This window comes from Cryptotermes secundus, unplaced genomic scaffold (genome assembly GCF_002891405.2).
Source record: "Cryptotermes secundus unplaced genomic scaffold, Csec_1.0 scaffold124, whole genome shotgun sequence".
NCBI lineage: Eukaryota > Metazoa > Arthropoda > Insecta > Blattodea > Kalotermitidae > Cryptotermes > Cryptotermes secundus.
The window spans coordinates 54663-71597 of NW_019735462.1; the positions used below are offsets into that span (position 1 = coordinate 54663).

The 16935-nt window shown below is 37.6% G+C and overlaps 1 protein-coding gene across 1 annotated transcript in view; it reads left to right on the plus strand.

Annotated features, from left to right (window-relative positions):
• Positions 1-3192: 3192 nt before the first annotated feature.
• The window catches only part of LOC111869283 (glycerol-3-phosphate dehydrogenase, mitochondrial), a gene marked incomplete in the record, with an annotated part of 39055 nt that continues 25312 nt past the window's right edge, over positions 3193-16935 (plus strand). The window contains 4 exon segments of the mRNA XM_033753374.1: positions 3193-3448; positions 3796-3910; positions 12607-12772; positions 14880-15102. Of these exon segments, the coding sequence (XP_033609265.1) occupies positions 3812-3910; positions 12607-12772; positions 14880-15102 (488 nt within the window).

A 16935-nucleotide genomic window follows, 5' to 3' on the forward strand; every position in this document is an offset into this window, starting at 1 on the left:
AGATTACATCTTGAGTTGCAAAGGCCAGATAAGGCCAGAGGACAAACCCAAGAGAGGAATTACGACACCATTCGGGACGTATCAGTACGAAAGATTAGCATTCGGTTTAGCAGGCTCACCATATACCTTCAACAGGGTTATGGATGAGGTACTGCTAGGGTTAGGAAACGTGACGTGTTTAGTTTTTATGACGCTGTGTTGGTTTTTGGACGCACTTTACAGGAACATACGGAACGCTTACGAGAAGTTTTTGGACGGTTACGTTCTGTTAAATTAACCCTAAATTTAGAAAAATGTCATTTTGCTAAGGACAATGTAGAATATTTGGGTCATTGTGTAACACGAGAGGGGGTTAGACCCAGTGAAGATAAGGTGAGAGCAGCGGCCTCCGTAGTCTAGAGCGTCTAGAGGTAACGTTCCCACCTCATGACTCGTGGTACGCGGGTTCAAACCCGGCGGAGGTCGTGGAATTTTTAAGGGCGGAAAAATTAAGGGGACAAGTCCTCCGGGAGGGGCTTTAAGCCGTGGATCCCGTGTCTTAGCTTTACGGCACGTAAAAGAACCTCATATCTCCAAAGGAGGCCACTGAGCCAAATTCAAGGTCATTTCCCGCCCAACAGTAGTCTCTAACGCCTCTGATAGATGGGGGGGAAGCATTGTAGATACCGCCAAGCCAGCAGAGGCCAAACTCGATGGCTCGGTCGGGACTGATGGTACGCACCAATATCGGTAGGGTATAGAGACTGGTAGAATATCATAGAGGGAAGCACAATGGACCAGTACTGGTCTAAGTGCATGGGGAAACCCACCCTATCCAATAATTAACTAACTAACTAAGGTGAGAGCGATTCGAGACTACCCTCGACCCCGCACTGTGACGGAGGTACGATCCTTTTTAGGATTAAGCAGATATTATAGACAATATATTCCAAATTACGCGGAAATCAGTCGACCCCTCACCGTTTTGACAAAAAAGGACCACGACTTTCAGTGGGACAGGGATCAAGAAGCAGCGTGCAGTCGCTTAAAATATGAAGTCAGCTCAGATACACACACTACTTGCTTACCCGAGTATGGATCCCACTCATGAGTTTAGATTACACACAGACACGAGTGACCATGGGATCTCGGCAGTCTTAGCCCAAGTAAAAGAGGGGAAGGAACGCCCAGTTAGTTACGCCAGTAGACAGCTGACTCCTGCCGAAAAGAAACTTTCAGTTACCGAAAAAGCACTGTTAGCGGTAGTGTATGGAACGAAACAATTTAGATGCTACCTGTATGGTCGCAAGTTCACGCTCGTGACCGACCACCGAGCGTTATGTTGGCTATTGAAACTGAAAGATCCGAGCGCCAAACTCACAAGATGGGATCTTCGCCTGTCGGAATTCGAATATACGGTGCCTACGGTATTACACCGACCAGGCAAATATCACTGCCTACCGGACGCTCTATCCCGCCACATCGCGACCCTCACGATCGAAGGGCAGGTAACGAGACCTTAAGTGAAGGCAGAACAGAAACTGGACGTATTTTGCAAGAAGGTAAGGATGGCCTAAGCCAGCGGAAAGATTATATGGTAGATGAAGACGGCCTGTTATACCAGAAAACCCCGGAAGGAACACCGCGGCTAGTGATACCAGAGACGTTGGTGGGCAGGCTCATACGGGACCACCACGACGCCAAGCATGCAGTCACGCTGGAGTCAAAAAACGCAGCAATGGATGCGGAGGAAATACACGTATTATTGGCCCAACCTACACCGGGACATCGAAGATTACATCTTGAGTTGCAAAGGCCAGATAAGGCCAGAGGACAAACCCAAGAGAGGAATTACGACACCATTCNCAGTGCGCCCGTTTGAAGGCGGGCCGCGTGACCACAGCGCCCATGGGTAACCTACCCGTGGCCAGAGAACCAGGGGAAGTCGAATCGATCGACATCACGGGGCCCTACGCTACCTCAACGAAATGTAACCGAAACCTCCTGACGTACATCGATCACTTCACGAAGTGGGCAGAGGCAATGCCTCTCCCAGACCAGGAAGCTACAACGGTAGCTACCGCCCTGGTAATGCATATCTTCACTATAACTCAAGAATGCAGTATGCATTTACGCAGAACTGCTGAATGAAGTTCCAAAGTAGTGGACTTTGTGTAAAATGAAGCCGTTTCCTTAAAATATATACATATAATCTGAGAATTATTTTTAGCCATTCCCTTTAAAAATGCAGCCACAGAAGGATCTTCTATTATGAATGCTGTATGGACTGGAAAAAGAACCGCTTTCTTGTTGAAGGCATCAAAGAAGTGATGCAATGACATACTTTCGTCTCAAACAATCCCAAACTTCAGCAACAAATTCCTTCATCCCAGAAATACAAAACGTCGTCCCTGGAGCAGGAATCAGTTCTTCATTAGGTGGAAATGTAATCGCCGAACAGCTTTTATAAACTCTAAAAATACGTACTCCTTGTTTTATTTATTACAACCTTCTCACCACAATGTATGCACTACTTACACACGGTAGCGTACACATAAGCACTTTTCTTGTTACAAACAAAATAGTTGTCTAATATAAATTCACCTGCCTTTCAAAAATGATTCCTTACTTTACAAGACAAGATGAGACTCAGCGAAGTCAGCGAATGAACAACGCAGGCCGGCGCTGCCAGCATCATAATCTGTCATAATCGTCATAATCTTGCGACAAGAATCGATTAGAGATCGACTATTGCATTCAAATTGTACCTCTTTTAATTTCAGAATTAGCTGTTGAGATCGGACGAGATAGCTCAGTCGGTATCGGTCAGTAAAGCGGCCCATAGCGACTAAGCAATGGGTTGGATGATTGAGAGGTCAGGGTTCGATTCCCGGTAGGACCAAGATTTTTCTCTTCTCCACGTCTTCAAGATCAGTTATGGGGCCCACCCAGCCTTCTATCCAAGGGTTACCGGGGGCACTTTCCCCGGGGGTAAAACGACCGGAGCGTAAAGCTGACCGCATACCTCCAACTAGTGCCGAGGTCAAGAATACGTGGATCTATACATTCACCCCCCTATATGTTTTCGTGGCGTAGTATTTAATTAGTTAAGCAAAGGATTTAACTTCACCTTTGCAGATCGCTGTTATGCAGCTTCGTATTCTCTCATTAGACTTGAAGCTTAGCGGCAGTCGATGATTCAAATTATGATAACTCTATTCAACGTCAGAGGGCATTGAATTAGGTTGTTTAAAAATAACGTAGCTGATTTTAATTCTACCTTGTTGCATCTTGTTCGAATAGTGTGTTGCTGCGAGATGTCTTTGGTCGCTGTCTTTTAAGTAAAATTGTGATGGCAAACTGAGAAGTGTGAGACTGTGAGTGATAACAAGTTTACAATGCGAGTCAGATTCATGTATGAGATAGTTACCTAACAACTTAATTCCCCACAAAAAAATTCAATAGAAGGGTAATGAGCTCGCTTTCCAATATAGTATATATTTCAGATATTTAACTGGGCTTATATTATGAGTGGTCGCAAGTGTTGTCATTGAGAGGTTGGTTTTTGTGTTGTTCGCGTGATGATTGTCGAGTTTGTCTTAAGTTTTTAAAGAGAACAGTAGACAGCAATTTGGTATGGCATGTTAACAGCTAATGTACAAAGAACCGTGCCCTTTTGGAGTTCGTCTTTCCAGAGTAGGATAGTAATCAGTTGACATAGTGCCAGTTACTATTTTAAGGTTAGTGAAATGTAAAATAGTAAAATCAGTTAAGGGTCTGCGGGTATATTGTTTTATAAGCTAAAATTGTTTTCAGTGTGAATTAAGACCAAATGGCATCACGTCTAAGAAGGCTAGCACTGGGCTCTATTGCATTTGGTGCAGGAGCCTGTTTTGCAACATGGTGTTTGATGAGAGACGGAAATCTGAAGGTAAGCTTTAGACTTCGTAATTTTTATGCTATGCATCCAGTTGTGTATATAGGCGGCATTAAATCCACAAAATTTATAAGTAGTTCGGGACATTACTAGTGGTATAGGTTGTGTCAGTGAAATCCACAAGGTATTTTTGAAGCAATTTTCTGACTTTGACCTCCACAGGTGGTCAGATCCCTCAGACTACTCATATTGGAAGAAAACGTTTGTCCAAATCTAATATCATCCTTTAAGAATTATAATTCACTGAACAAAGATTATGTTTTTTTACATTATCCATCATCCTGTCTTTGTCTAAAAACACTGTCCTGTTTATTTTTCAAAACACAGCATTTCGGAGACTGGATTCTGTCTCTGTCTTCAGGTGAAACTTACTCAGTTGAGCTCAATCCATAGAGCTAGTCACTATCACAAACTTGTAGACGTAGTTTATAAATTAGTGAGTTTTTAGACTTTGGAGGAGGTCTCAGTAAAGTCTTTCTCAGAATACCATTTAGGAATTTAGTAGCAAAGCTTTCAAACTTGCGAGAAATGGCACTTTGTTGCATGAAAGGATCCTAAAAAAATTGTCATATTTGTGGTTTTATGTAAGCCAAAGACCCACATTATGCTTGTGTGAAATATAATGAAGTTCTTTTTCGATAATGTTCTATACTTGACAGTTTGCCACACACTTCTTTTTAAGGTCAGCAAATCAAACCTCTGAACTTGATATTTAAAAACTGCATAATTCTGGTTGTGTAAATAAATATGTTGTTCATCAAAAATTAATGTTGGGATAATAATGCACTAATAAGACAATCAAAATTGCATACCTTACAAGATTGACAACTCTTTGACACTTCAGACAGCTGACCTTGTGAAGACCAGTAGAGAAATTATGAACTGAAAGTATCTGGGGGCTGTAATGTTTATTGTATTTATGTATATTAGTGTTATTGCTGTCATTAATGTCACTTTTTCTTATAGTTGCTAACCTAACATAAATTTGTGTAGATTCTGTAACAGTAATGTATAACACTTGGGATTTATCTGATATTCTTAAGAACACAATATCAGAAACTGGATCTGTTTGTGAAATGTTATATTCTTTAGAATACGAGACAATGAGCAAAGTACAAAACCCAGTAAATCCACATAGCCAGCTTAATCCAACAGTGACTTATTCTTACATATTCTTTGCCCACAATGAACAAGTAGTGGAGAGGTTGTATCATTGTGGCCTCATTTCATCTTCCAAACTTGAATAGATTTTGATGAAATTTGATAAGGGTGTCTATGAAAGGCGTAAGATAGATTTAATTTTGATTTGACTCACACACACACACACACACATACATACTCAGCAACAGGATCCATACAAAACAAAGCAAACAACAAAAACTGTACCATTCCATAATAGGCAAAAGGGAACAAGAAGATAGAAACATACCATGCACAAAATTGCAGAAAATCGCACCACAAACAAAGAATATCAATAAGAAATGAGCAAATCCAATGGATAATACATAAGGAAAAACTCCAGTCCATATGTGATACAATAACATCCAACAAAAATTTCTAGCTTTTGTATCTCAGACATAAGTAACTTTCAGCAGCAACTTAGAGATCTGAGAATAACAGTTTCAACAGCAATGCAAGTAGAAGAAATAATATACAGGGTGTTTCACGACTTTAGGGCATAACTGCAGGAGGTGATTTCCTAGGTCTTTGTGATCAAAAAAGTTCATATAAACATGTGTCCGATTTTGGACGGTTACGGAGTTATGACCGTTTTTTCATTCCCGTACACGCCCCCGTGTGAACCGCGTCTGTCAGCTGGTGGGTCGCTATTTTTAGCCAGCTACAGACAGAGCGTTCTTGTTATCTCGACACTTGAGATGTGTCTAAGGCGGGGTGGGTTGGTATGTCCGGTGCGGTTCACAACCGAGCGGCAGCCTGTGTTGCGGCTGGTGGTGGCATTTTCGAAAATCAGCTTTAAGCACCAATAAATTAAAATTAAAGGCAATTTCACGAAGTTAACTTTACATTCATACTTTAAATGTATCATGTATTATGCTGGTTTATTATTTTGTTCCGTTTATTGTCAGTAATCGTTACCTTCTATTCTGAGTTTAAAACAGTCATAACTCCATAACCATCCAAAATCGGACACATGTTGATATGGACTTTTTTGACTACAAAGACCTAGGAAATCACCTCAAGGTCATGAAACACCCTGTATATATTAACTAATGATGTTTGTAATAAAAAACAAAATTTGTTACAAATAAGGGTCATTATGGAATAAAAACCGGACAAAATATTAATTTACATATATACCAAGTTAACCTGGCAATATATGGTAAAGGAGTAAATCACATGGCAGCAACGGTTTTTAATGGACTTCCTTATAACCTTAAGAAATTTCTAATAATCCAGAAAAGTTTTAAGTCAATTTAAAGAACTTTCTGTATTCAAATTCTTTCTGTACATTGGAGGAATTCTTTAAAAGATATTTGTATTATATCTGCAAAAATTGAGTACTATTGACTGTATTGTTATATTGGGATGATTTTACATATATGTACATATATTTGATGGAATGTATTTGTAGTTATTGCTTTCACTTTCACTTTCACTTTACTTTAAATTGCATAGACCCTTTTCAGGTCATGCATGCCATAGGATATAGAACATGTCAAAATACATAGACACATACATAAAAACAATGAACCCATGGCTTTGTTGCTATTTACTAGGTTTTTATTACTAAAGTACTATTATGTTCAATTCAATTCAATTCATTTATTTAATCCATAGCTGTAGAAATTACAGTTGGACATGTCAGATAACAACAACATTACATCAAGCATAACATTCAAAGTACATGAATATAGAATAATAAATAATAAATACCTAAGACTAGAGAAAATATTTAAAAAATATATACAGATTGTTTACAACATACAAACAGACTATTTAAAACATATTCCTGTACATATAAATAATTTATCTAAAACAGATTTATTTGTCAGCAAGCAGTCCATATCAACAGTTGTTAAAAAATTCCTGAAGAGAATAAAAGACGTTACACAACAAATAATTTTTCAGCTTCTTTTTAAAAACATTAAAATTATTTACACTTTTTAGTTCAGTCGGTAGGCCATTAAATATTTTGGTTCCCATACCAATCACCCCTCTTTTGCAGCGCTCAGTATTGCAAAATTGAACATACAGATTGTGTTTATGAATAGTATTATAGCCATGTACGTCAGAATACTGGGTAGTATATATCCTATTTTTTATTATAAAACATAAAATCTCAAATATATATAAGGAAGTAACTGTTAGAATCTTAAATTCTCGAAACAAATTTCTACAGGAGACTCTATTTCTTACACCTTTAACCACCCTTAAACATTTTTTCTGTAGTTTAAATAGAGTTTCAGAGTCCTTTTTCACCCCACCCCAAAAAATAATACCGTATTTCAACACGGACTCAAACTTTGCAAGATACACATTTCTTAATACAGATTGGCTCACAGAGTCCCGTAAAGATTTAATCAAATAAAGAGTCTTGCTAAGTTTTTTACAAACATATTGGGTGTGGGTTGCCCAACTTAAATCCTCAGTAATACAAATACCCAGAAATTTTACATCTGATGAACAAACTACCTCCTTATTATTTAAAGAAAAAATGGATCTAATAATTGGAGTAGATCTACTTCCCCGAAAAAAAATTACCTTAGACTTTTCAGTGTTTATTATTAAATGATTTTCATAAAACCATTTTTCTAATTGATTCTTTACATTTTGAATTTTTTCATTTAATGATAACATGTCATTTCCAGTAATTAATATATTAGTATCATCCGCAAATAATACTACCTCTGCATTTTGTATGATTCGGGGCAGATCATTTATGAATAATAAAAATAAAAGGGGTCCTAAAACAGAACCCTGAGGTACACCATGTTTAATAGCCTTAAGAGATGAGGTAAGTGTCTTTATCTTAAAGGTCTTTTGATCCATATGGTGAATTTCAACAAACTGGGTTCTGTCGGTGAGATACGATCTCATCCACGCGTGAGCTATTCCTCTCAGTCCATACAACTCCAGCTTTGCAAGCAGCAAGTTATGATTAATAACGTCAAAAGCTTTCGACAGATCCAAAAATATACCAAAAGCAAATTGTTTATTATCTAGGGTTTTTTGAATTTGTCCAATAAAAGTTTGAATTGCAGTAAATGTGGATTTATTCTTTCTGAAACCATTTTGAGCATTCGATATCAATTTGAATTTATTTAAAAAGTTTACAACTCTATTATACATTAGTGTTTCAAGGATTTTGGAAAATACAGACAAAATTGAAATTGGTCTATAATTGGTAATATTTTGTTTCTGACCTTTTTTAAAAATGGGTCGAACTTTTGCAATCTTCATTTGATCAGGAAAGATACCAGAGCTAAGTGACAGATTAAATATAAAAGTCAAAGGCTTTTTTATGAATTGGATACATTGTTTAACTATCATATCCGGGATCTCATCAAAACCCGCTGAGATTTTTGTTTTTAGTTTACTGGTGACCTTTAGAACCTCTTCTTCAGTAACAGGGACAAGAAATAACACATTTGGGTTCAGTATTATATCATTTACAGTGGCATGATCATTTTTACAGTTTCTATTTAAATGTATCAACCTGTCCACGCTATTTACAAAAAATTCATTAAATTGATGGGATATATCCTGGGGATTTGTAACTAGCATAGAATCAATTTCTAATGAAATATTTTCAATTTCTGTAAAGCCATTTCCTGACTCCTTCTTTATTATTTGCCATAGAGTTTTAGAATTATTGATTGATCTTTGAATGATTTGGTCATTTTCTCTTTGACGGGCAACAGAAATTACTTTTTTATAAATTCTCTGATATTTTTTTATATAGTTCAAGGTGTGAACAGACAGAGCCATCTTTCTTTTTAACAGATATAATAGTTGCAGCCTCTGTCTAGAAACCTTTATCCCTTGAGTGATCCAGCCTGATTTTTTCCCTTTCTTGCTAAAGACCTTTTTTAAGGGGAAGATATGCAGAAAATACTTAAGAAACTTACTTAAGAAAACACAATAGGCACTATTTACATCAAATTGAGAATAGACCTCGTCCCATAGTTCAATTTTTAGTTGATCATTAAATTTTGCAATATTTCTTCTTGAAAAAATCCTTTTCACAACATATTTTGAACAGGTGGAAGGGCTATGTACAAGTACGCTCATGACCAACGCAAAATGGTCAGAAAATCCCATTTCTACAACCTTTGTGGTTGAGTGGTAAAATATTTTATTTCTAATCATAACATCTAACAAGGAACGTGTATTTAAAGTAACTCGAGTTGGGCATAAAACCGTGTTTTGTAGATTATTTGATATCAATAAACTTTGTAAAGCCTTCTGGTGGGTATTTTCCTCTAATAAATTGATATTCCAATCCCCACATAACACTAAAAGACGCCCCTTTGTTAATAGCTTGTTTAAAGTTTCGTCTAACAATTCAAGGAAAATTTCCTTGCTACTATTTGGGGATCTATATATACAAACAACTGTAATTTTAAAATCCACTAGCTCAATGGCTGAAATTTCAAATACCTTTTCCCTTGCTAGATTATTTAAAAAAGGAAGCTCTCTAATTTTTAGATCGTTTAAGGCAAATATACAAGTGCCCCCATATCTGTTTGAATTTCTACAATAATTTGCCACCAATTTATACTGATTAATATTTATATGTAAAAGATGGTCTTTATGAAGCCAATGTTCTGAGAAGCATAGGATGGCAGGCTTTAGTGACCACGAACTCAACAATACATTTAAAGCCAACACTTTGTTTCCCAGACTCTGAATATTATGATGCAAAATACCCAAATTTTGTAATTTTTGTGGTCCATCATTACTAGAATTACAGGTAATAGGACACCATGAATCTACCATAAAAAATCCTTATCTCGTTTTTGAGGTGGACGTCGAGTTCTCTTTGAGGGCAATGCAATCCTTTTATGCTTATCCTGGTCATCATCACTTTCTCTTAAATTTATTTGTTCACAAGTTGAATCAATCTGTTTATTGCCCATATTTGTACTAATACTCTCTTCATCCTCCCTAGCTGAACAGATGCTCTCTTTAGATACCTGGGTTGTCCATGCTTGATTTACTTCACTTGCCTCAATGGTCCCATCACACTCACTGCAGTCCACAAAGTCACCATTTTGATGAGACTGGAGCTGGGACGTTTTTTTACAACCACTCACATCAACATCCTTGACACACAGGGACTGATTCTCAATCGAGTAACTTGGCATGTCACCTTTTTTTTCCCAATTTAAAACAATAGGAGGTGACACTTTTTGTCTGAACAGATCATTTATCACAGCAACGATTTTATTTGCTACATACTCTTTACCATGAGCATTTAAATGGAGCCCATGTCTTGTGTAGAGGTCCCTATCAGAACCCACTGTTATCACAGAAAGATTTGGGAACGCCTTTTTTAATTTATCTAGAGTTTTATTGAATATTTTAACTTCATGATTTACACAGGAATTTGGAATAAGATCGTGCCTTTGGGGTACACTCAGCACAACAACATTTGTGTGTTTATGAGAACTTATAAAATGTTTCAAAGCACGAATTCCCATGTTAGATTCATTTTGCCCAACATCATTTGAGCCACCCCACATTATACAAACATCTCTCTTTGTTAGAGCCTTTAGGTCCGATTCAGAAGTATTTACCAAATTCACTAATGTTGACCCAGGTTTCGTCACGCCCTGGATTTCGAAGTCACGAGTTAATTTATAGTTCAATTCATTTGCCAATCCTCTTGCATGACTATCACCAAGTATTTTGATTTTATGTTTGGCTTTTTCTACTTTCTTACTAGTTTGACTCACTTGGGCTGAAACCTTAGGAATCAAGTTTTGAGAGTTTACTTGATTTTTGAGGTTATGTGAATTTCTTTGATCCTCATGCAGTATCTTGATAATCTGATGCGCAGATTTTAGTTCCATTAATAAAATATTTAGATAGTCCTTCAGTCTCAAGCAGTTACCACAGCAATTTACTTCCCTAACATAAAAATCTTGATCCAAATGGTGAGAAACGAACTCTAACACAACATCCGTAGCAGCCATCTCAGTATAAACTTCATACTACAATAACTTAAGAATTGTTTTTGTTATATTAAGTAATGTGCATGTTGATCCTTGCTTCATTACGTACTTTCCTGATGTGTATGACTATATGTTCGTTGCACTGCTTTATTTGTGACTATTTCCACATCCTATGAAATTGTTTTCTGTATGGATTTATGGAAAATTAATAAATAAATGAATGATGCATCAACCTGTAACAAAATTACAAAAGATCAACACATTTCCTTTATAGTCTTAATTTTTTCTTAATTTGTAACATTTTAGCTGTTGACAAAGTTTTTATAAACTCGTGAAACTTCATAACCACCAGTTTTACACAAAATAATAAACATTGGCCAATGGATGGAAAAAAGAGTTAAGAAACTGGATGTAACATCAACCTGAGGATATCTGGTCAGGCTGAAACATGTAGTTGAATGAAAATGGAAAAACAAACTTATATAACTCGATTGATTATATACTGTGTTGTGTTGACAGAGTTCTGACATCTGTTGAAATGAAGAATTTATTGATATCTACATTTTTTATTTGATACTTTTTAGTAAGGTGAATATGTAATTAAATGCAAAGGAAAGTAATGGTTTGTAGATTTATGCCTGCAATAACTGTGTGATTGAGTGGTCAGTAAGTTTCCTAAGAGGAACAGTGGGGAATTTAAAAAGAATATTTAACAGTATATTTGCTTGTCAGATACATGGTTTGCTGAATTGACTGCATTTACCGTATCCACTGCTTGCACAGCACTACATATAGTACATATAAGTGTTTTTATAAATAACATTCATAGCATTCCTAGAGATCAGATTTCCCAAATTCTGTGATTATGTTTTACAGTAGAATATTGACTATCCAAAGTTTTTAGTTTTTATTATTATAATAATAGCACAGTACATTGTAATAGTGATATAATAGTGTTTTTATAAGAATTTAATCCAATTATCCAAATCTTCAGTTATGCAAACCACTAATAAATTAGGATAATTTGTATTCTGCTGTATTTAAGGATATGTATCTTTTGGGTAATATAAAAAACTCGTAATTGACATTCAAATGGGAACAACTGCTGACATGTGATAACTGTGTTCAAGCTATGTGTAACTGATTGTGAACAGAAGAAGCATCAATATATGCGCACCAAAATGTAATTACACCTTTCTTTTTTTTTTTGCTAGTGGGGTGGGACTAAGTCCCTTGTACTGCGGCCACTTCTGGCCAATTGTACCAGCCCCAGATGATAGGTGAGGGTGATTGTGAAGCAATTGGTGGAATGAAGATTGGCAGGGGAAACCAAAGTACTCAGAGAAAACCTGCCCCAGCACCACTTTGTCCACCACAAATCCCACTTGACCAGACCCGAGATCGAACCCGGGCCGCCGCGGTGGGAAGCCAGTGACTAACCGCTTGAGCTGTGGCGCGGCCTATTACTTACACATAGTACATGTATCGACACAATCACATGAGCAAATGTAGCTTTACTGATATAACCTAAAGAGTAATAATGTTTCTTAGTTGGAGCAGGTGCATGCAGCTACAGCACCAAAGGAAAGGCGTGCCAAAAGGCAGCTTCCAACAAGGGATGAACAAATCAAGTCTCTTCAGACAGAGAGTTTTGATGTTCTTATTATTGGAGGTGGTGCTTCTGGCTCTGGCTGTGCACTGGATGCAGTAACAAGAGGTAAAATAAACTGTAGTGCAGAAGAGTCTGCATTCATTCCTCACTTTTCTTCCCATCTCTGTTTTCATCTTGCGTGCATTATTCTAATGGGGTGAGACTGAATCCACTAGGTACTGCAGTTACTGTTTGGCCTATTGTACCAACCCCAGATGATAGATGATGGTGGTGATTGTAGAACAGTCAGTGGAATGCAAATTGGCAGGGGAAACTGAAGTACTTGAAGTAAACCTACCCCAGTGCCCCTTTGTCCACCACAAATCCCACATGACTATATGCAGGCTGCTGCAGTTGGAAGCCAGCAACTAACTGCCTGAGCTATGGCATGGCCTTTGCATGTATTATGGGCCTCACCACCTCATCATCCCTGTCATCAAACTGGAAACTGCAGTTCCAGCAGCAATTTCTCTTTATAAATCGGTGAGATTTGTCTCTGATGATGAGCAGTTCTTGTAAAACATGAAATATGCCTTCTCATTGATTGAGAAATCAGTGCTGTCCCGTATTTTACATCAGACATCATCATTTTGGGACCTGGATTTGCTTCCATCCTCACATGAATTCAGTGTGTACAAGCCGTGGAAGTTTTGGAACACTTGACTTTCACATGAGGGCATGGGCAGAACCAGTTTCTTAAATGGTGTGTTCTGCTTTAGAATGTCAGACAATATGCAATGTCCAGAAAGTTAGGTATATTGTATGTAACACACCATTGTCAGAGCCACTTAGAATTCATGAGTCCCCCCCCCCACCACCACCACCTGATATAACCACACACTTAACTATGAACCATAAAAAGAGAGTATACTCTTTCATATATGTAGTAAGAACCCATTAGCTTCGTGTGTATATTACTTTCCTAACACATAGAACTGAACAGTTCAAATAAGAAGGCAAGTAAATCATACAAGCAGTAGAATCATTTATACATGTTAATATCACATTACACACCCACAACTTCTGAGAGTTTCCACTAAGCTGACCTCACCCTAAATACAGAATCAGAAAGGCAGTGGTGGAATATGACTTCTGTTCTGCATTGGTACTAGTGAACTCTGATACATGTGTTAGCAGTGGGCAGATACAAAGCCACAGTGATGCAAGTGAAGTTTTGCTGACAGGGAAGTGCATACCATCATTGGAAAGTATGTGTGTGAACCTATTAAAAGTTATGCCTCTAACCATTATATAATAAACATGGAAAAGTATGTGTTCTTCATCCAGAATGTGGTTATTTTTCATGTCATTATCAAAATATATAGTACCTAATAATTTAAAGGAAGAATAACACAATAATACTTAAATAATAGAAAGCGGCCTCCATAGTCTAGAGGTAACATTCCCACCTCATGACTCATGGTACGCGGGTTCAAATACCCGGCGGAGGTCGTCGAACTTTTAAGGGCGGAAAAATTCAGGGAACAAGTCCTCCGGGAGGGACTTTAAGCCATGGGTCCCGTGTCGTAGCTTTACGGCACGTAAAAGAACCTCATATCTCCAAAGGAAATCACTGAGCCAAATTCAAGGACGTTTCCCGCTCAACAGCAGTCTAAGGCTCCTGATAGATGGGGGAAGCATTATGGATACCGCCAAGCCAGTTGAGAACTTGCTGGCTCGGTCGGGACTGATGGTACGCACCATTATCAGTAGGGTATAGAGACTGGTAGAATATCATAGAAGGAAGCACAATGGACCAATACTGGTCTAAGTGCATGGGGAAACCCACCCTCTCCAATAACTAACTAACTAAATAATATAAAATAATTTTGAACATGAGGGTTCAGAATACAGCAAAAACCTCTACTACAGTATGCACATTGTGTTAACAGCCTTGGATTCACTACATATATGCATGAGTATTCAATATATTTTGTAATATTGATGAGTGTTCTCTGTTAGATCCATAGTGAGAAACAGGAAACAGAAGCAGGAAATAGGAAAATTACATTTTTATGTACAGTGGAAACCCCATTTAATGTTTCTCAATTTTATACAAGGTTCTGATTATTAAGTATCGATTATTGTAGAGCATTTGTTTTTATTCACCTTCAGTTATAAACTAATCAAGAGCTTGTTGTCCCTTTTCATCAATACAAGACTGTGTTCTTAGGTCTGAAAACTGCCCTAGTAGAGATGGACGATTTTGCATCAGGGACAAGCAGCCGGAGCACCAAACTGATTCATGGTGGAGTGCGATATCTTCAGAAAGCAATCATGAAACTTGATGTTGACCAGTATCGTATGGTAAAGGAGGCTTTGCATGAACGAGCAAACATGTTGGCTTCAGCTCCACACCTCAATCACCCACTGCCAATCATGCTGCCAGTTTATACGTAAGCTCTGAGCTGTTTATGAAATAGGTGTCTTTGTTTAGCTGAGAGGATCAGTGATAAGACTTTGAGAAACTGTCTCTCCTCAGGTGCACTGGAGGAAAAGTTTATGGTCAGTTTGGCCCATCAGAAAGAGCTAGTCTTGATCACTTTTCTGGTTTAATGTTGTCATGTTTATTTTCTGGCCTTGATGTTCTCATGTAGATACAAATATACTGTGCAGAGTTATTAGGACTGTGTAACTGAAATTGCAGGCCGGTCATGGTAACAGAGCGGTCTAAGGCATGTACTGTCTTCGCTCGCTCGGAAGCCGGGATCGTGGGTTCGAATCCCACTTAGGGCATGGATGTTTGTGTGCGTTTTTCTGTGTTTGTGTACAGGTAGAGGCCTTGCAACGAGCTGATCACCCGCCCAAGGAGTCCTACCGTATGTCTAAGATCTAGAAAAACCAAAGGGAACGGAGAAGTTCATGGAGCTAGGCCTAGGCCCACTGGGGCTGTAGTGCCAAGGAAAAAAAAACTGAAATTGCATAGAGCCTGAAATTAAGTTTCCTTCTATATAATAAATATTCACCATATCACAAAACATTTCTAATAAAAACTGTAGCTCCTCTTAGGTTCTTTGCTTTAAATTGAAAAGATATAGAAGGAAGTGGTCATGGTCTAATCATTGTACCATCCCAGTGTTTGATTGGTGCAACTGAGAAAAGCCATGCAAAACATCAGGATAACTGGTGCCCTGGCTGAGATTAAAATCATGCAGCTCTTGAATAGATGCCAGAAGCAGAATGCTTTAGTCAGCTTGCTCGGTTTTAGCCAGTTGAAAAGGATTTAGTTTGATAATGACTGTTGGCTACAGTCACTATTCTAAATTCCAAATGTAATATTTTTAATGATAATCATGTTGTGGAGCTTATAAGGACCTGTAGTGTTAATATTCTAGGAATATACTCCAAAGTAAGCTATGAACATGTGAATTGGGCAATATCTGTAATCAGAAGAGTGGGTGCTTCTGTTTTTTTTTTTTACATGTATTGTTTTCTTGAATTAATGTAATGACCTATTATGTTATCTCTGTTACAATTATATATATTAAAATAATACTACATTAAGTTATGAAAGTAGTGTTTACCTTTCAGATTTTATTTAAACATTTTTGGTATAGTAAATATTTAAAAAATACTGAGAAACATAAATTTTGACTTTGTGCAATGTGATAGATGTTCAGCAGTAGATTTGTATGAGGTATGCATATTTGCAGCGAATATATTTGAGAAATGTATAAGACTACTGTCATGTGACTGACTGCACATCTGATCTTAATTGTTCTGGAACTTCTTTTAATCATTTCTATGATCATTACTTTAGAGCAAGGGTCTCCAAGCTACGGCCCGCGAGTCACATGCAGCCCGCAATGTGATTTTATCTGGCCCGCGAAAGAATTCTGCAGAAATGCGCCAGTTGAACTAATTTTCCAATGAGTAATGGTAAATGTGATTCCGAGCTTATTGACCTGACATATTATACTGCAGTTCGATGGCTTAGCTGTGGAAAGTTTATTTCATGCTTCTTTCAGCTCAGGAATGAAATTGATATATTTCTTACCGAGAAAACCATCACGAACCACTTTTATTAGATACCAAGTGGCTTTCGAAATTAGCAGTTTTGCTGATCTGGTAAACCATATGAACCATTTGAATTTAAAGTTGTAGGGTGAAAATAACTTAGTCTGTGATTTATTTGCACTTATCAAGGCATTCAGAGCAAAGTTGATACTTCTGGAAAGCCAAGTGAAAAATTGTAACTTTGTTCATATGCTATACTGTGCAGAGTTGCA